This window comes from Ambystoma mexicanum, chromosome 8 (assembly GCF_040938575.1).
Source record: "Ambystoma mexicanum isolate Mex_15411 chromosome 8, UKY_AmexF1_1, whole genome shotgun sequence".
NCBI classification, from domain to species: domain Eukaryota; kingdom Metazoa; phylum Chordata; class Amphibia; order Caudata; family Ambystomatidae; genus Ambystoma; species Ambystoma mexicanum.
The window spans coordinates 203681834-203703583 of NC_090929.1; the positions used below are offsets into that span (position 1 = coordinate 203681834).

A 21750-nucleotide genomic window follows, 5' to 3' on the forward strand; every position below is an offset into this window, starting at 1 on the left:
TGACCGCCCTGCGTACATCGAGTGTGTGCAGAGTCCTTTCTCCCAAATTGGAAGGGTTTTGAAAGAACGTTGGTAGTTCTATAGACTGGTTTACGTGGAATTTAGAAATAAATTTCGGAGCAAACCTAGGGTGAGTGCGTAGAACCACTTTATCTTTGTGAACTGTAACAAAGGGGTCTAGAATAGAAAGAGCCTGAAGTTCACTTACTCTCCTGATGGAGGTGATAGCTATTAAAAAAGCAGTCTTAAGAGTAAGATGTTTAAGGGATGCTTTGTGCATGGGTTCGAATGGAGAGCCCATGAGTCTGGTAAGTACCACATTAAGGTCCCATCCGGGAGCAGGGTCAGCTATCGGGGGGTGTATTCTTTTTACTCCCTCCATGAATGCCTTTATAACTGGGATCCTCCACCACGACACTTTGAGTTGGGAGGTGGTGTATGCAGACAGTGCCGCTAGGTGGACTTTAATGGAGTTAAACACTAGGCCTGAATCCAAGAGATGGGTCAGGTATAGTACCACATGTGTGGGAGAGCAGTCAATAGGGTTGATGCTTTTACTCCTGCACCAGATGACAAATCTCTTCCACTTGCTAGAATAGCAGTGGCGAGTGTTCGGTTTTCTGGCTTCCCTGAGGATGTCCATGCATCTTTGCGGGAGTTGTAGATGTCCGAACTCTATGACCTCAGGAGCCAAGCTGCTAAATTCATGTTCTGGGGGCATGGGTGCAGAGTCCTGCCCTTGTTCTGAGATAGCATGTTGTACGGGCAGGGGAGTTTTACTGGGGGAGATAGAGACATCTCCATCAAGTGAGCGAACCATGGCTGTCGGGCCCACATTGGGGCCACCAGTATCATGGTCACTTGTTCCTGGTGCATCTTGTGCACTACCTTGTTGAGAAGGGGAGTCGGGGGAAAAGCGTAAACAAATTTCCCTGACCATTGCATCGATAGACCGTTCCCCTTGGATTGGTTCTGGGGGTACCTGGAGGCGTAACTTAGGCATTGAGAGTTCTCCAGGGTTGCGAACAGGTCTATTTCTGGGAATCCCCATTGTGTGAAGACGTCGAAGACGATGTCTTCGTGCAGACGCCATTCGTACTCTTCGGGCAGGGGGAAATCTCTGCTGAGTCTGTCTGCCAGCAGATTGAGTTCCCCGGGTACATGTAGTGATAGTAGGAACATGTCCTGTTTGAGAGCCCACTTCCATATATTCTGGGCCAGTTTGGACAAGCCTGGAGAGTGGGTGCCCCCCTGCTTGTTGATGTAGTACATGGCTGTAGTGCTGTCCGTAAGGACCATTACTGTCTTGCCTTGTAGGTGTTCTTGGAAGGCTTTTAGCGCCTTGAATACCGCTAGTAGCTCCAGTAGATTGATGTGTTTGGATGCTACGTTCGGAGTCCACACTCCGTGAGCAGTCTGATGGGATAGGTGAGCACCCCATCCTGTGAGGGATGCGTCTGTGGTTAGAGTGGCTTCCGCCGCGGGTGTGGCAAAGGGTTTTCCTTTTTCCATGTTCCCCTTTGTCCACCACTGTAGCGAGAGAACCAAGGCCTGCGAGACCACCACTAGATCGTCCCATTGTCCGCTGGCCTGACACCACTGGCTGTTGAGCCACTCTTGCATTGGGCGCATGCGCAGGCGCGCGTGAGGTACCAAATAAATACACGACGCCATCATTCCTAGCAAGCGCATTGCTTTGCGTACCGTCACCTCTCGGCCGGTCACATATTGGGGGATCTGAAACAGCATGTTTTGGACCCTCTCTTTGGAGGGGAAGACGAGGCCGTCCCTTGTTTGAATTAGAGCCCCTAGGAATTGTTTGATTTGACTGGGGTCTAGACTGGACTTCTTTTCGTTGATGGAGAAGCCCAGTTGGAACAAAAGGTCTACCGTCTTTTGGGTATTGGAGAAACATGTTTCGTAGGAGTCCCCTGTTATGAGCCAGTCGTCGAGGTAAGGGTAAACTGGGATGGACAACCTGCGCAGGTGGGCCGCAGCCACTGCCAGTACCTTTGTGAATACCCTTGGTGCTGAAGCTATACCGAAGGGTAGCACCTTGAACTGGTAGTGTTTGCCCTCTATCATGAACCTTAGGTATTTTCTGTGCGCTGGCAACATTGAAATATGAAAGTATGCATCTTTCATGTCCAATGTTGTCATGTAATCTCCCTGTGAAAGCAGCGGGATCACCTCCTGTAAGGTCACCATACGAAACTTTTGGGGTTTGATAAACTTGTTCGCTGGGCGCAGATCTAATACAGGGCGCATGGTTAGATCCTTTTTGGGTACAAGGAAGTACACTGAATAAATACCTTCCGTTACCTGAGATAGAGGCACGACCTCTATGGCTCCTTTTTCCAGCAGTTGTTGTACTTCTTGAAGAAGGATGGCAAGATGTTCCGGCGTCAACCGCCGTCCCCTCGGGGGTCTGTAGGATGGGGAACTGTTGAATTCGATACAGTATCCGTGGGCTACGGTGGAAAGTACCCAACGGTCTGACGTTATCTCCTCCCATGCAGGAAGAAAGGATGTTATCCGGCCCCCGACCGGTGTTGCATGGGAGGGGACGCGAATCTTCGCGTCACTTGGAGTTGTTGGGGGCTTGGGAGCCTCTGGGGGTGGATCCCCGACCTCTCCCTTTGCCCCGGCGTTGGCCTCTTTGGCTGTACTGCCCACTATTGGCTTGGTAATTGGTGGCAGGGTATTGCTGATGCTGACGTTGTTGTTGTTGTCGTTGGCCACGAAAAAAGCGCTTGTTGCCATAGCCGCGTCTGGTAGTGGGCTTAGAGATCTGGTCAAGAGTCTTGATAGTGTCGAACTCTTTTTTGGCCATTTCTAGGGCTTCATCTACCGCTTTTCCGAAGAGGTTGGCGTCCTCGACAGGTTTATTTATTAAAGACGCCTGTGTCTCCGGTTTAAAGCCTGAGTTGCGCAGCCATACATGGCGCTTTAGGAGTATTCCTTGTACCAGGGAACGTCCTGCTGTTTCTGCCGCGTCCAGAGAGTTTTTTACAATGCTCTGGTTCACTTGTGTTCCTTCGCCAATAGTCGACAGTAGGCGTGTACGTAAAGGCTCCGGTGCTTCCTCTGCGTCTTTGCGCAGTTTGGCCCACTGCGTGTCTGCGTAGCTCGCAAGCAAGGAATTGTTGTTGGCAATTCTTGCTGAGAAGGCAGCCGAGGAAGTAACTCTTTTTGCAAGGGCATATAGCCTCTTGCCCTCCTTGTCAGGAGGTGCCTCACTGGTGGAAAGTGGTACCCCTGCCCTCTTTCTAGTATTAGATACAACTAGGGAGTCCGGTATGGAATGTCCCCTAATGTAGAGCGGGTCTGAGGGTGAAGGAGCGAAAAGTTTCTCAATCCGTGGATTGACCCCTCTGATCAATGCGGGAGTGGACAGCGACGGGGTGATCCTCCTTTTAACTGAGGCGAGGAGTGGAATGGTCTGGCTGACCGGGGGTTTTTCTTTAATGACTCTTTCTACAAAGTCTAATTCTGGAGAGAGTTCTCCCGTGTCCAGTTCGAAATGCGCTGCTGCCCTGCGCAACAGTGCATTGAAAGTAGGCTGATCGTCAATTGGAGACGTGTTCCTAACTGGAGAATTATCCGGAGGAGTTAGATTTAGGGCATCAGTGTCGGAACACACTGATGGTGATTGCCAGGGGTGCGAAGGTCCTTCTCCTGGGCTAATCCCGAAGCCTTCTTCTATAATGTCTGTTCTGTCTTCTAGACATTCCTCCTGGTTCTGTCCTTCGTTGTCCATGAAATCATCTTCTTCCTCGAAGTATTGTTCCTCCCCAGTGAGGTCATATACATCTTGGAAGTCTGAGGCTGTGTCCAGCAGGGGATCGACCAGCCTCGGTTTTTTGGCTCTGGGGTCGTCTTGAGGCCCTTCTCTAGTTCTTCTGAGAGTTAGAGGGGCTTGGGTACTCATAAACTTTTCCATCCTCTCCATACAGAGGTGGAGTCTTTCCATAGTTTCATGGGGTACCCCAGAGCGGTCTAGCGGGGGAAAACTCGAGTTGTCTACCTCGAAATGGCTCGACCTCTCCCAAAGCGTCGAGGAAAGTGTCCCGTCGCCCTCCTCAAAACCCTCAGGTGTGTCGGGAGACTCCCTGACTGAAGGGGGTAGTCCCTGCTTTCCTTCGGGTGTTTTCGGCGTATCCTTTGATCTATGCGTAACGCTCGACGAAATCTTCGGCGTACGCTTTTGGGCGTCGGCTACAACGATCCTGGCTAAGCTATCGGCGACATTCTTGTCGACGGAAGCTTGAGTTTTCGACGCTATGGGTATCGAGCGCTGTACGGCGGTCTGCGCCTTCTGTTGATGCGCACCGGCCGATGGTTTGGTGGTGGCGCCCTTGTTTGCCGAAAGCCCAGTCGCAGGTCGCGGCTGCGGTTGCGAGAGTGGCTTCGAACCCGAACGGTCCGAGGAGGCCGCCGGTGGAACCTGCGTCTCCTTGGGCGCCGAAGCTCTCTTCGACTTAGACGAAGAAGAGCCATGGGTTGTGTGCTTACCTTTATGTGAATCTTTGTGTGCGTCAGTGTCGCCGGGGTGTTCATCCCCATAAGCAGGGCGTGAGCCGAGCCCGTCGGGGCCGGGGACAGACGACGAAGCGCGTAAGCGCTCCTTAGAGGGGGTTTCGACTTCCGTGGCGGAGGTCGTGTCATCGCGTTCCTCGTCACTGTCGGTGGTAGCAGCGGCGGGTGAACCTTCGGCCTTCGACATCGCGTAGGCCGCCCACCTTTTAACCCTACGGTCTTTTAGAGTTTTAGGCTTCAGAAGCCGACAAGCCGCGCACCCTTCCTCTTTGTGATCGAGGGGCAAGCAGCGGTTACACCGTGAGTGCTTGTCCTTCCAAGTGAATTTGCCTTTACAAAGTGGGCAAAACCTAAATGGTGTCCTCTCCATAGCAGAGGCAATAAATCGCGATAAACACCCCCAGGGAAAGGAAGGGGAAAGGGAAAGGCATTCTCAGAAAGACCCAGAGATGTCCCACGACCCCACTCTCCCTACTGTATGTGGCCAGCGAGGCCAGGCCACGTGTTCGGCAGCGCCGAAGATTTCCTCCGCTCGACCCTTCGTCGACGATTTTGCTCGGCGGAGAACAGCTACACTGCGTCGAGGGAGTGCTGTATTAATCTTCGTAGAAGAAACGACCAAAGGTCGAGGGTTGCAATGTCTCTCGAGGAGCTCCGCGTGAAGGCGACCAGAAGCTGGGCGGAAAAAAACAATCTGAGGGACCTCGACGCGTGAGGGATTGTGGGTACAACGCACGTCACTATAGGGATAGTGTTTCAGACACGCCTGGTCGACGTCCCCTTTTCGACTACGAAAAACAAAATGCAATACTCCGCAGTGACCACTGGATGTCGGACCTATGCACAGCATGTGATTCTAAGCAGATTAACAAACATCAGAAATATATATATCTGTCTTCTCGGTTCTCCAAATTAAGCTGTGTGTTATGGACTTCCTAAGTGGTACATTTACCTCAACAATATTGCTTTTTTTTAAGTAGGGGTTCTTTCTCATGTGGGACATATTATTCAACTGCTTTATCACAGACACAGTTGGTAGAGGAGACCTGCCTTTTAGCAAGAAATATACGGCCAGTGGGACTTGGACGAACCTTGATGAGCTAATAGTTTTGTCATGAACCGTGTGCTAATTTATTAGATAGGATTGTAGACTGGGGATGCAATGGGTATGTATTTACACATTTGGGGTATCTATAATGTTTCTCTACTATTGATTTTTTGTTCCATTCCTTCCACAGTCTGCCAACTGCTTTGAGATGGAACAACCTCTATGCATGTCCACTAATGACCCATACTCTATTTAATATGTCACTTTGCTAAATGGTACATCTATCAGTGTTCCTGTCTTAACCTGAGTAATTTGACCAGGAACTATTTTGGGGCAGCTAAATACAGTTTACCCCTGTGTAAATGGTTCTTCAGAATGTAGTACTGGACCTGTGACTTATTCCTTGGAACATTTGAGCACCCCATCAGGACTAACAGAATGATGTGCTCTCTTCTATCAAAACAGGGCACATGTTGATTAGGAGGTAGAAACTTGTAGTTGATTGATTTAATTTGTACAGCTTCCTTTGAGGTAAACAGTCTTACGTACATGCAGTGTTCATTAATGCGTACATGTCCTCCATCCAAGACGAAGAAATATTTGAGTGAATTCCTTCACCAAACATCATAATCTTGTCTTGGATTGTCATGGTTGGAGGAGATTGAGTACTGTGCAGAAGGTCTGATAGGGCCTTATCCGTTTTTATAGTGCATTTCCCAGAAAAGAGTTGCTGACATTCAATGCTGTCTGAGACTATTCAAACATAGGCTAAAAAGATTGGGGCTAGGATGCAACATTTCCTTATTCCCACTGCATGATAATGGGATTAGTTAATAGGCCCCTTAAACCACAATACAACTGACCAGTACAGTTACTGCTTGGGGCTCTTCTTAGGGAGAGAATATTTGGATCAACCAATTATCTCTACATAATGGATTCAGTTGTATGTCTAGTGATTGTAGCACGTTCCACTAAAAAATCTCTGCTCAGTAGCTATAATGTTCTGTACTCTGCTGGAGTCATTGCATTCATATCAGTTCTAAATTATATGATTCATGGCGAAACCTTTAGCATAGAAGCCAAGTTGGACCTTTGAGGTAATGCCCTCCTCTGTCTAGCAACATATCCTGTTCAGGTGCCCCCCAGGAGTATCTCTATGGTCAAGGTGGGCCTGTTCACTAAAATGGGTGCCACTTTTACTCCTTTTCAAGAAGGAAGTATGTTATATATTCTAGCCAGCACACTGAATAACTGGGTTAGTAGGGTGGGATCAAATCTCCCTAGATCAGACGGGAAGCACTAAAGTCCAGGAACAATGAACATTAACAAGCCATGATGCGGCATCAATACGGGCACTCTCAGCATTAATATGTCATAAGAGCACCTGTGGCCCACGTAAATGGCAGCAGTGCATGGTATAGACATAACGTAACCTATGTAGCCTGAATATGGTAACTTTCAGTAGCAACGTACCATGCAGCGGCACTAACAATTAGCATACCACGATTTAGCATTGATGCAGGTCCTCTCAACATTAGGATCTCATGATTTCCCATTAATACATGCACAATGACCATTAGGATAACATGGTTCTCGTCAATAGAGGTGCTCTAAGGATTATCATGCCATGATTCTGCAACAAGGCAGATTCACTAAAGATAAACATGCCATGATATAGCATTAATAAAAGGAGAGTGAGCATTAACGCATTACGTTTGATCTATACAGAATCAGTCAACATTAACATACTATGACTTGGAACCAAAACCAAAGCAATTAACAAAACCTGACACAGAATCAATACAGGATCACTCAACATTCACATAACATCATTTGATATCATTAGAGAAACACTAGCAATTAACATGCAATGGCTCTGTCTAATCTGAGAGCAATAAACATTCAAATACTATAACTCGGGATCAACACAGGAGCACTCAATGTTATCAGAATATGACTCGGGAGAAATCACTAGTAGTGCTACCAGTGTTAACATACAATGGCTTTAGACTATCGTAGCAAAAAGGATTATTCCAAATTAATGATTTGCGATTAACAAAGGAGAACATGGATTTAGTATGAAATCCCTTTGTCTACTCACAGAGACATTCGACAATTGCATAAAACCATGCCTGTAATTAATAACCATAGGGGAACTATGCAATTAATCGTTTATTCAGCCAAAAAGGTTATGACTATGAAGCTAGAAATCACCATACAATGACATAAAGCCAAAGAGATAGCTTAGCAAGTGAAGCACTTGCCTCAAAGTTTGGTGTGCAGCCTGCAGTCAAAGGTTTGACTCCTGGCAGGGCTGGCTCAGCGTTTCATCCTTCCAAGTCAATAAATTGAATATGATTACTTTGGCTTAAAATAATACCTGTTATTACAGTGCTCAGAAATGGGAGGAATCTGCCCTAAAGCACTGAATATGGATGTGCTGGTATGTTGCATTACACTTGTTGCCTCCTTATCCATAAAATCTATGAATGATCTATTATGATTTCCTTTTGTATTTTCAAGTAATTGTTTTGTTAAGATGTACAATGCTTTGGCAAAAGCGCTACAAATATCAATGAATACAAATAACAGACCTTGTCCCTACTGATTCATCATGGTGTAAAGTGCGGCATTACAGAATCAATGCATTAATAGGCTACAGCCCTTAGTCTGTCTACCATAAATACAATTTTAACATTCAGCTTATTCTTGTACTTACAGGAAGCATCAACATGGTACCAGGTGGTCCGGGCAGGCCATCAGCTCCAGGAAGCCCTGAGCGACCAGGGGGACCCTGAAAGAGACACGAGAGATGCAGTCAGGGACACTGCAATGCTTTTTCTTAAATCAACACTCAAGTCTGGTAACTTCTTTTCTTAAAGCGGTTCTCGCTTGGGAGACATTCTTCATTGAGTAATAGCATGCCAGTTTCAATGTATCTGTCTACAAGTATCTCGACCAGAAACGTTTAGGCCATCTTGTAAACGTAGTACATTACACATTGCAAAACAAAGAGGTGATGGCTGGAAGGTTAAGAATTAATCTTAAACCTCTGGCAATTGCTCTGGGCAACACTCCAGACCATCGTTCTTCACCCGCCAAGCCATTACAGAAAGGGGAACGACAAATCCAGCCTGGTCCCACCCCTAAAGGGGCATTCCAGCCCAAACAGCTAGGTCACATCCCTGCTGCACGTGACCACAAGCATCCTCATAGATATTTCGGCCTCATTGGGCGTCATCAATGGGGAGTAGCTTGGGTCTCAGTATGTGATTCAAACATTGTTTTAATTCGATGTAGATGCAGGCCAGAAACCTCTGCTTAACCATCCGCAAGGGGATTACATTCCACTGTTGAATGTTGTCTGCATTTCAGGCTTGTTTATTGCACAGTGGTAATAGCCTTTTCTTCTTTCTTGGCCTGGATCTCTTAAGCCAAAGTTTGCCATAGGCCTAAATGCTAGGCGTACCCAAGTTCACTGATGTCACTGTGTACAGCTTGAAGGGTTTGTGCTCTTATTACTATCTGTTTTCTCCTCTTGTATTTCCAGGGGCACGTAGACATACAAACGTCCTAAAAAACGGTTTGGAAAAGATATCAAAGCAGTACCCTGTTATGAAATGGCTCGGCCTAAAATAATAATATTTGCTTTACTGTAAAGCTTGTAAAGTTTTGATTGTACGCTGTTCAGGAAGAGTACCTGAAAATGGTTCCGATATGTGGGCAAATGTGAGGTTCGGGGGGTTGACATAAGGGTGCAGCATTACAGAAATGCCCTGGACAATGCCTACAATTTAAAAACAAAATGAACAACGCATGCAATACCAAGTCTAACTACTAGATGGCATAACAATGTACAACATGTGATTCTATGCAGTGTTTTGCTACCAAACTAGGCTTAGCAACCCAAGAGTCGGCGGGTACATGGTGTGCAAATTGATGTGGAGCAACGTGGGACCACAGTGCTAGCCTTAATTCACACATAGTGCCTCATTACGAGTATGGAGGTAGCCATTCCGCTTTTAGCGGCATGGCTACCCCCATACCGGGTACCGGGTCCGGGTTCCTGGAATGGGGAATTACAGGGCCATTCCGACCTTTAAGGGCCCAGTAATTCCCTTTTCCGGGACCTGGACCCGGTACAGCCCCATTCCCATTTGAGCCCACATAGGGCTCAATGGGAATGGGGAGGATGCTAACAACGGGCCTGTTAATGTCGGGCCCGTTATTAGCATCCTGGTCTGCTAGCGGGTCCCGATAAGGACACCTGGTTTTACCAGACATCCTTAGCGGGACCCGCGAGCAGACCTCGTAATGAGGCGGTAGAGGGTTAACGGCGCAGGCAGTTCTACCGGTGCCGTTAACCCTCTACCGCCTGGGTCGTAAGGAGGCCCATAGTCTTAAGGCACTACAGGAAGCTTGAATTAATACATTTAGACCTCTTTCTGGTCTTGTTGCTCTTTGTTCAGTCACCCAAGATCTTTCTTTCAATATTACCAGTTTGGATGGCTGCATCCAGGTTAGGGAGTTTTACTACAGCCCGCCTATGGTAGGACTAGAGAAGACTCATTCTTAGATGTACAGGCCTTCAATTCTTAGATTCGGCCTGAACCACCCATAGGGTGGGGCAGCTATGGTGGAGCAGCCAGGCTTAATCTAGTAGGGAGAAGGGTTGTTGTAGAGCACAAAGACCTTTGAACATACTTGCAGTCAAGGAAACGCTGACACACTAAAAATATATAAGAATATGCTTATTTATTATATACACTAGGCAATGTTCAATTCAAAATGCAATTCAGGTAAGTAAGGAAGGTTTCACACATACATACATTAGGACATTTGCAGTAGCAATACTCATATCACAATTAGACCTTTAGATGATAAAACAGGTATGTATCAAGAGTAGCTTTGGGATAGCAAACCATTCATTAACTGCAATTACTAAATAGCAATAATGTCAGTTTAGATAACTTTGTGGAGGCTTCTGTCCAACCCTATCTGGGGAATGAGAATCTCAAAAGTCAGATGGGGACACTGGGGGACCAGTGACTCTTGGGCGGCAGAGTAAAGGAAGGCAGACACACTCAAAGATTTCAAAGTATAAAAGATACTGTTAAGTAACAGGTAGGTAACACATTTTGATTCAAAAAGGTCCAAGGGTGCTAGATAGGCCACCTGAAGGATTTAAGCCTTGGGGACAAGTGTCCTAAGGTCCGGGAGAACGTAGTTGGGTCGTTGACCCCGACGTGACTCAGGAAGCTAAGGAGGAACAAACCACAACACGAAAACTGCCTAGGTAAGTACCTAGTAGTTAGAAGACAGTAGCTTCTATGATGAAGAGCAATGTCACCGGCGAATCCCCCAGGTAAGGCAGCAGCAGCTCCGGTTCGGGTATCTAGCCTTAGTAGCTCGATTAAAACATTTGGCAGGAGCAGACAGTCAGACTCGGTCACTGGGATGTCCAGCAGATAATCTGCGCAGCACTTGGATGTGGAGGCTCGACACATGCTTTTTAGCAGTGACAGTTGACACCCAGCAGACTTTCTTCCTTCTCTCGGTCCTCGACTCTTCTGATGATCAGGATGGAATCTCTGTAGGTCCAGACAGATGACCACAAGTTTGCAGCCAGAACCGCGCTCGATGAGATGATGCATCGCAGCAGAGCCAGAGGGGTTTAGGGTGATTTGCTTGAATACATTTCCTCGAAGGAGAATTCATCGAATTTGTTTTTTGACAGTTTGATTTTGCAGCATATATATGCAGAGGGAGACCCCAGGCAGCACCCCTTTTAGTCCCGCTACATTATTTCCCTAAACCCACCCCCCACACATATATGTGGCAAAATACGTTTCAAAAAATGCTACAAATTCTCCTTCGAGGAAATGTATTGCAGTAAAACTTCCCATTCACGCCTGAGGTCCCAGGGTATCTGGGTATGGCAGGCCTGGGAGCACTTCATGGGATGACTCAAACTGTAGCTGTTCTCAAAAATCTAAGGGAGGAAGTCGTCCGGTCTGGATCTTCCCTGTTACACAGAAGAAAGGGCTGGAACTGCAGCGGTCACTCAGTCAGCTTGGTGGTCGCTGGAGGTGGTTGCAGACGTCCTGCTTCCTTCTTTGCATGATTCTTCCAGTGGTCGGCTCTGGCTTTAACATCAAGACCCTGGCCTTTTATGCAGGAACCCAGTTAATCAGCATGCATACACCATTCAAACTTTGGGTGGTGGCGGTCTCAGGGAGCCTGCCGGGCACCCAGTCAGAACTTTATCCAAGCAGACACACTAGAGGCCTGATGAGTTTTGGTGTCCTCCCAGCTTCCTGTCCTCCCAGACACACTGGTGCTCTCGCAGGCTTCACAGAGGGAGCCAGTCGAAGACGAAGGATTGAGCAGGACCTCCCCCACCCAGGTTAGCAGAGGAAGACTCAGGAAAGGGAAGCCATTGTGAGGTGGCGAAAAAAGAAGACAAGCACCATTTTAGCTCAATGGTAACCCCTGTGTCCTTTACTGTACTTTCGACAGCAGCCTGTGTGTAATAAACACAAAAAGTAGGTAGAAAATATCTGCTGCCGCCAGTCTCCTCAGCAAGCCAAATAAGGTGGGGTTCGCTGATCTCACAAAAGAAAAGCAAAGGTAGGATAAAAAGTATTCCCCTATCCTGGTAACATTAAGTTATCACAGGAAAGTCAAATAAAACCAAAGAAGAAAGCTCAAGCTTCCAGCAACACTGCACCGAAAGTGCTGTGTGCTGCAATAATAAAATACAGATGCCACAAAAAGATGGAGGAAAGCAGACTGCATCAAGGAAAGCCGAACAGGGATTCCAGAGTCACAGAAAACGAATGAGTGAGTGAGGGAAAAGGTTCACACTCATTCAGGAGAGTTAGATAAAAATCCAATAGTCCAGCAAAAAGTGCTGGGGGCTCACTGAGTGGGGAGAATTACACACAGGATGAAAATTCTACCTAACACTCCACTATCCCAAGCATCCCTTTCTGAAAAACAATGTACGGACATCATGCTGAGTTTTGTAAAGGAATCACTGTCCACATAGTCCATATTTGGTGACACCCGTCCACAATCAGCAGTGCTCAATGCTCCTGTACATAAAGACTGCCTAGACTGTTTTGGAAGATGCACCTGCTGCATTATTACTGAGGCAATCAATGAATGTAAAAATGCCACTTACCCTCTCGCCTGGGTCACCCATTGGACCAGATGGACCTGTGGGGCCTGGAGGACCAGGATAGCCCTAATAAAGAAGTGGAACAAAGAGAGACACTGGTTACAAACTTACATTGTGGAGTAAAGGAAAAAGGGCAAGCACTGGTAAAGCCAACAATTTGGGCTTTTGGATAGGCATGGGTTAGGTATTTGCTATGCACTAATATAAAGGTACTACTTGACCATAAGATCGCAAGTGCTGTAAAATGGAGAGATGGCATATTATGTCCGTATCTGGCAAATGCTAATTTAATACCTCAAGCCAAAATGTTAGCTTTGTCCTTGCTTCTTTTTAACAGGATTTCCGTGCATGCAAGTGATATAAATGAAGTGGCTGAAGGTGCACGTGGTTAAGACATTTTTATTTCACATGTATTCATTTACAGCTTCAATTAAGCCATTAACTTTCAGCACACTGCTTAGAAAAAACACTGGCAGGTTAAGGTTTGTGAATACTGCTCGATACATCGAGCTCATAGAGATTTGGAATGGCCATAGGATTAGCATGGCCATGGACCGTCAATGGGTGTGTAAATAATAAAACAACATCCACAGGTTGTGTGTCCCTTCTCACATGTTATCTCTCCACTACCTGTACTCTAATGCAATAGTTTCGGCTTATAGGTGGTGCTGCAAAAAATAAAAATAGAATGTTCTCCAGAAATAATTTTGATATTTGGGTGATGCATGTGCGCGCAATGACGAAAAGAAAACAGGGTGATGAAGTACGGTACAGAGGCTGAATTCACATGTGTTCACATTTTTCGTACTGGGTAAAAAACATGAGACTTACAGCTGGGCCTTCTGGGCCTGGAGGTCCTTCAATGAGCATTCCCTGTAAGCAAAAAAGAAAAGGGCAGGATAAATAAAAAGCACAATGAAAATAACAATAATCTTGGCACATTAGATCTAGGACACACCCAAAAGAAGACGGTGCATTTACGCAAAATGGGTGGGTCTGTGGCCACCAGTGGGCCCTGTGGAGCAGATACAGTAAGGTGAGAGGCTGCGGTGAGCTCAGGGTGCTGCTACATGTGGCCTGCCTGCATCTTCTTGAGCACGCATGAAAAAGTGCTCTCGTACCCCAGCTCCTATGCTGCTACTCTGTCATGCGTTAAAGCCCAATCATAGGTTCCCCCGCATTATTGGGTAAAGTAGTAGAGAACAGTGCACACACTGAGGAGGTGGACATGATACCCTCTGTATTCTCTGACACTAGGTAGACTAATTTCATTTAAATGCATTTGTGGGATTGCACCCTATTATTGTGCCACATATATACAGAATCTATAAAAACATGTAATCACAATGAAAACATTATTCATGGCTACCCATTCTGTTAAACACGGAGTGTTCATTATTGGCCTAAGAATCTTGCTACTCTTTCTTTATTGTGAAACGACAAAACACTGGAGGTAAAGGAATATGGCATGCTTATCCTACACAGGACCGCTCAACTATTACATATTGCCTGTTACCATTTACAACAGAGAGCCAGTCTAAGCAACCACTTAGAACCAATAAGCTTGTCTGCAAGTCCTGGGACCACTTATTCTCTACAAGACCTCAGCCCTAGTTTGCGGGGTGTAGGGCACATCAGAGTTTCTGCTAGTAAATAAGCTACTCGCTGCTGGTGCATAAGGTCGCACCCTCACAATTGGTTTCGTCCAAGCGTTTACGCCATTTCCAAATGAACAAATGACCAAAAGAAGGGGACATAGATGCAGCTGTGCTGACTCTTCAAGATTCTAAACAAGGAGGACGAATGGCGATCAGCGTCGAGCACAAGAAAGTGGGGCAGGGCAGAAACTTTGAGGAAGGAGCCTGAGGAAGTAGATGAGAATTGATTAGGTGTGAATGAGGAACTTCTTAAAGAGCGTATACATTCTGCAGGGAATTCCTCTTTAGAATGAAGCAAGGGTTATGTGGGAACCCAGAGCAAAATCGGGTAATGGGGCAATAGATCTTGACAGATTCTGAGATACGAAATGTCCCCAAAAAGCTATTTTCAGCACAGGTTTTTCAGGACATATTTTAAAGTGAGAGGCTACGTCGTATTCTGTAGTTATCTGCAGGCGTAGCTTCAAGGCATTTCAACCGAAATCACCCTATGAATCTGACAAAGAATGTTTGGTCTTTTATTTTGTGGTCTTTGAGGGTTCAACTCCACTCGTAGCTATCTTCCTTTACTGCGCTGTGACGAGAACAATAGCCATTTCCCTTGATGGGCAGCACGCCGCAGAAGCCCTACACAGCCTTCCGGCAGGATTCCACCACCTGATCCAAGCACAAACTGGGACTGTGCAAATCAACAAATGCACCAAGGTAGCCACACTTTTTAGCTTCAATGTGTCCAGGCAAAAGCTCAACCCTGTGGAGTAAAAACTACTGCATTGAATACATTTATGTTTTCAAGAAACGATTAGCGAAGTCGTTTCATCTTCTTTATGACATCCTTTCATGGTGCACCTTGTGCCTTCTTTACAACCGAAGCAGAATTTTGGCCATAGTCAGGGCTAGTTCGGTCATGTGAAGCACTCGTGTCACCAATGGATGGTAAACCTTGTGAAACGTGCTGAATGTTTTAGAAAAGCAATCGGCCAATTGCTCAAGAACAGGCTATTGGCTGTTTATTTATTTGTTTTATTTATTTCAATTTTTATAAAGCGCCACCCGCCCATGGGATTCAGAGCGCACATTCAGAACATGGTTAGTGTATGCCTGTTCTTGGTTAATTGGCTGATCTACACAGGGTAGTCTCTAGATCTGGTGACAGTCATCAGATTATCAGTTCAGTTACATTTCCTGAAAGAGTGCATTTCAAGTATTGATGAACCATACTTATCGTTTTCCTATCTTTGTAAGAGTGGTGCCCGCCCTGACCCTCTGTTCTTCAAAGCTGAAATAATGCTATCAACTAAAAGACAAGCCACTTTAAATGAGTAATTGTAAACCAAAGACAGACGTCTATAAAAAGTGCTCAATAATCACAGACATATTTCACCCTGCTTTCAGATGTTTGGTGAAGGAAAGTGGATAGGCTTGGAGTTCAGTGAAAACCTCAATGATAAAACAAGAGAAAACCCCCATTGCAGTTTGCTTTAGGAAACGTATATACTGAATGCAGGCACCAGCGCCAATCTGAAAGACCTTTACATATGAACGCTGCAATGGCTTCAAGGCTCAAGCAGACAGCAATCACTACCCCTTGAAGTCTTCTTTTTATATTTGCATTCTGGTACGAGTAGTCTGGCATTCATTGAAAAGAGTGAATAAAGCACTGAATGAAATACTCTCACCTTTAATAGGATGACTTAAAATGTCTTAGGAGCAGAAGCTGTAGGGTCACACGTGTTCAACAAGTAACTGCAATTTATTTGAGATTTAAGGACATAAAGCAAAAGCCAGGAACGAGTTTCCTAATGCGGAATCAGGGCTTCTTAAAAAACTATTTTTTAGCCAGTTAGGAGGGTGCCAGAGAATGAGATCCTCACATTTAGAATGGTCTAATAATAGTCTGAGACGTTCCATGCTTGTAGGGACTGTTGGTATCATCATCTGTTGGGGGCATCTTTCTCCTCTCATCTCGTATTGGGTGGATGGCAGAGGCGGCTGCCTGCGTGCGTGTGCGCTCTGACGTCTGCTCTGCTGCTCGCTCGCTCCAGTGCGGATTGTCGGCGTGATGGCATGTCGGCTGGGTGTCTCTTATATTCAAACAAAAAATCAGGATGGGCGACCCACACTTTTGAGATTCAGGATAATTTAATTTAATTTCTGAATTTTGGTGATGATACAAATAATATATCAATTGTTAGCATAATAACAGACAGACGGACAGTTGTACTTTTGATATGTAGGTGTACCACTAGGTACCACCCTCAAGAGTGTGGAGGGTGCAAGCCTTCTGATGGTGCAAGAACTCTTGGATATACAGTTAACAAGGGTTTAATATACAAGAGTGAATGGAGCACACCCCTTGCATACTTGTACACACCTGTTGTTGTGTTTTTTTCCCTATGACAACACTTTTTTCCCGCAATATACGTTCACCATCCTGGGCATATCAGGACCTAGCCAGTATTATTACCGGCTGAGTGTCTCTGACAGCTTCTCGTGTTTGGGGTTACCTTCCCTGTGGGCCTGAGGATTTGGAATCGAGGTGCTATTGTGCCTTCTGAGGTACCTTTTTAAGTGAATCGTGTGTTTACAGTGAACCGGCTAGCGTTACCTGGAGTAAAAAGAACCGCTGCGTCGAATGCACACTCTGTCTCCGGGTCGTCCTGGCACTGCAGGTCTGCCTGCCTGCTTAGGCGGCCATTGTTTCCGGTGAGATTTTGGGGACTATAGCACATTAACCAGTTGTGCGGGTCTGGGCACTGTGACCATGAGGACGTTTTTTTTTTGTAGTCTTTACCTGAATCATCAGTCCTATTAAAGTGGTTTGTCTCCTGTTTTGGATTTGTTTTGAGCTTTTAATTGCTCTGTATCTCTTTTTTCATGCCCTGAGATGTCCAAAGCTAGAGCTAAAACCTGCAAACCCAGTAAATCCCTCACTCCATCTGATAATATATGTACGACCCCTTTGCACAAGAATGGGCGTTTGATGTAAGTTATGGCATTAAGTGCCCGAAGGAAGCAAAGACTGCAGGATAAGAGATTATATCTCACTGCAGATGAGGAAGATCTTGGTTGCTCTCGGGTCTTCTCACTAGGCTCTCCCTCAATTGAAGAAAAAGGGTGCCCCCTTAAGAAGTTTCTTACTGAATATTATATTCAAGGGACTGATAACACGATGCCAGTGTTGCCTGCTGAAGACATGTCTACATACGAACCAGATCCTGACCAATTTACATTGGGTAAAACGGAGATAGTTGCCTTGGAATCCCTGGTGCAAGTTTCTACTGAATTATCTGCTAAACAAAAGTGCCAGTTCTACCCAAGTAGTCCCACACAATGGCTGCCAATACAAGCACAGCTAATTGGAGAACTGGATGCACGTAAATATTTTAAAGATTTCTGTCTCTGGCCTGATATAATTGACAAAGTTGCAGTGCAGTTCCAGGCAGCCAAAGAGGACAAGCTTTGCCAATGGGAGCAGACTGTAGACAGGAATGCTCAGATTTCCCTAGCCTATGAAAATCAGAACTCTCAAATAAGTCAATGCAACCCAAGTTGCCTGGCACCCCCTACCGAAAAACCAATACCTAGGGGCTGGGAAAGGCATTACTGCTACTGACACCAGGGATAACCTTTGGCAGACAACCATTGAGCAGGAGCATATTAAAGTGCTAGTGGATAAACAACCAGTGAAACAGCAAACGCTCTCACCGATCCATCAAGCTCAGGCCATTGCCATTACTATCATCGTTGAAAAGCAAGCTCTACCACCTTTGCCAGCGTTGCAGACTGAAGAACGAGAGGTTATCCAACCCCCCATCTGTTCAACAGGTCATTTCTAGCCCTAAATTCTGCTTACCTAGGAATTTCCGTATTAGTAAACCCTTATGACTCCAATTGCTGATGACTTCATGAAAAAGACTGTTATGGATCATAGAAACGTCTTCATCACCAATGTAGAGACAGTAGTGGGCCATGAACCTATAGATGCCCTGAGGAATAAGGTGTTGATATGGTTACATCAGTTGTAAGAATGTCGGACCTTAAAGTCATTCAAAAGGGTCAAGATAGATTGTGGTGTACTCAGGCTGACAGGGATTGTACATTGCTGGGTTATGGTTCAAGTAGCCTGCCATCCTATCTGTCCATCTGTAATGACTTGTCTCGAGTTTCATGAGATCTGAAGCTACTTGTCGATTTTTCTGTTTTTATAATATTGATGCATGGTATAATGGACTCTCCTTTTCTTATGTTTTATCTGTTTGCCTTATTATTTGTTGCGGGCTGAGGTCTAAGGGTGTGTGGCACATTATAATAAATAAATAATGATAATCATCAAGACAGGGGACTCAGAGTCAAAGCCTCTCTGTTGATGAGATTCTCAGAGTCTTATTGCCTCTGAAAGGCTGTTTGTGCTGGAGCCCAATTAACAAGGAGGGTCACCAACACACAGGGCATCATTACACGGTAGGCGGTGGACCAAGGTGCTAATAGCACCTTGGTCCATGCTGGTAAAATACCGGCACCGCCTTGGTGGAAAGGGGAATTACCGCCCTATTCCAAGGTTGGTGGGGCGGTAATTCCCCCTTCCCCCATTGCCCTTCCCCATTCCCATTTTTGCCCCATAGGGCATAATGGGAATGGGGAAGGTGCTAATTACGGCACCGCAAATTTGCGGTGCCGTAATTAGCACCAAGGTCCCATAGCGGGTTGTTTTTTAACACCTGCAAAAAGCAGGCGTTAAATTCTCCAACCCGCTAAGGGACCTCGTACTAAGGCGGTAAGGGTTAACGGTCACCGGTACCATTACCGGTGACCGTTAACCCTTACCGCCTACCGTGCAATGAGGCCCACAGTCTACAGAATGGAGAGAATCAGAGCATTGTGGCTAGGTGGCGCTCAAATTCAGTACCGCTTACACAAAGGGAGTCTCTTTGAGTCAGAACCCATCACATACACCGAAGGTCTCAGATTTAATGCCACTCAGACCAAGAGGGCATCAGAAACAGAAGCATTCAGATTGAAAATGCTTCAGTGTCAGAGGTTCTTACAATAAGAGTAGCTTTGAGTGCATCATGCTAGCATGGTCTCAGCAGCAGCATCTCTCAGACAAGGAGAGGCCCAACACAAAGTCAAAGCATCCCAGACTACGAAGATGTCTGAATGAGAACCCAACTGTCTAAAATGTGCCCCAGGCTAGTAGGAACATAGTGTTAAAGCCACAGATTAATAAGGCTGCAGAGTCTGGACACCTCACATGTCAACGGTTTCAGAATAAGCACCTTCTCAAATTGGAGGTTCACAAAGTTAGAGGTCCTCAGAATAGGAGAATGTGAGCATCCATAAAATTATGAAAATAACAAGGTCAAAGCCCCGATAATCTGAGGGGGTCAAAGCCTCTCAGCCAAGAAGGGTTTCAGTGTCAATGCTCCTCAGACTGAACGAGTGTAAGTTGCCCAGAGACTCATGTCTGTGTATGCTTCACCCAGACTTAGATGGTTTGCGAGTCAGCTCAGACTAGTGGGATCAGAGATTGCTGACTGGATGGGGACAAAGCCAATTAAACTAAACGAATCTTAGTAGGTTGTCACTCCAGCAACTTTGCAGGGAAACAGAACAGTTAGCATTATGAGAGCTAGAAGACCTTTATATCACCAAGGGAGATGGTAAAAGGTTTGTAAAGTGTGGAAAAACAATACTTTCCCATGAATTCTTCTCAATTCTCGTAATAAACGATGCTATCAGTTAAGTACAAAACTACACCAAATTAAACTGTTTGTGCTGCAAAGAACGCAAATGCATTTTGTTCACTGCCCTTTTGCCCTGGAAAACCTACAACTACACCAATCAAAGCATTTTTGCTATTGACATATGCAAGCAGGCTTTCCCAGACATCATTTAGAAATAGGCCCTAACTCATCCGACATTCATCTGAAATCTACAGCAGAGGACTTCAAACTGGGATGTCGTGCTCTAACTGCAGGGTGCGGTACATGACGGTGTGGGTGGGGGCGAATCCAGCAGAGCCCTTTGTCTCTTTTTGCTTTTGCTGGTGCGATCCAAGAACACGGAGCCACCTATGATGTGGTGAGTCTTTTGCAGCATGGCATTTGGGGTTACTAGCTGCAAGGCCAGGTCTCTGCATGTGACTTTGCCGAATGGGTTGTTATGGATGTGTTTATGTGTGCCATTTTCTGGAGCTGAACAGGAAGTTACAGGGGCAGGCAGGTCCAAACATGGCCTGCAGTATTTGATGCTGGGGAGTGAGCAGCAGAGGCAGGCATCCCTCAAACAAGGCCTGCAATATTTTGAAGCTGGCCCCAAATGAGGCCTCTAGGTTGGTGAACCTTGGAAGGGTAGGAACAGCCAATGAAAGTGACCGTTCTGGCTAATATTGTGTGCTCAGGCATCGTGAGTGCTGTACAAATAATATATTGCTATCATATCACAGGCATCATGAACGTGCCTAGCAATGCAAAGCAACACAATCTTTAAGGCATGTATAACGTGTTTGGCACGCCCAGCTCAATGTAGGGCATCATTACATACGAGTGCACAATACATTTTGGGAACTTAATTACATTTGGACTTCAAACATCTTGGGCGAGGGTAGGCTCGAACCCGACATATTTTTTAAGGGGGGTTGGGATCAAAACGTTTGAACACCCCTGCTTTAAAACATACTCTGTCTTTGGTACCACACCCAGGTATCTGTCCTCAAATGAACTGGAAGAGGGGGGATTTCTCTGAGGCTGCTGAGCGCATGATGCAAGAAAATCTCTCCTACGGAGAGACAATTACCCACTTTGCATTTCCTTAAATCCAGCAAGTTCATACAGGACATGTATTACACCTGGTGGGAATAGAAATTGCCGTGTTATCGACACCTCCTCCTGTTCAAAGTATATTTCCTTACTTCTCAAAAATGAAAATGGCTAACTGCACTGATTATAGCCACGTCTTTTATTAATGTATGCATTCATTTGTCCTCATCATATTTTAAGTTTTTTAAGACGTTAACCATTAATTCAACTTTAGGATTGTATTTTAGATTTGTAGAAATAGATTCTTTTTAAAAACGAAAGATTCGAAAATACCATCAGGGCTCCCTTGCTTTGCTTCCAGAAAATTGTCTCAGCATCCATGTCAGCAACAGATTACCGCAAAATGGCTCTTTTAAAGGGACTTCTAATCTGTACCAACACAAAGCTAATAGAAAGGTTGAGCTGTTTGTACAGTTTGCTGGTGGCACACAAGGCAGCTGTTCAGTCTTGTCTTGACCCACTCCCTGCACACTGGCCATGCTACCTGATGGACCGCTACTA

At 45.7% G+C, this 21750-nt stretch overlaps 1 protein-coding gene across 2 annotated transcripts in view; it reads right to left on the reverse strand.

Annotated features, from left to right (window-relative positions):
• Positions 1–21750, reverse strand: part of COL5A1 (collagen type V alpha 1 chain) — a 635679-nt gene that overhangs the window by 304298 nt on the left and 309631 nt on the right. For both annotated transcript variants that reach the window (XM_069609606.1, XM_069609605.1), the window contains exons 10-12: positions 13602–13643; positions 12774–12836; positions 8307–8381 (exon numbers count right to left, since the gene is read on the reverse strand). In XM_069609606.1, the coding sequence (XP_069465707.1) occupies positions 8307–8381; positions 12774–12836; positions 13602–13643 (180 nt within the window). The remainder of the gene's footprint in view (positions 1–8306; positions 8382–12773; positions 12837–13601; positions 13644–21750) is intronic.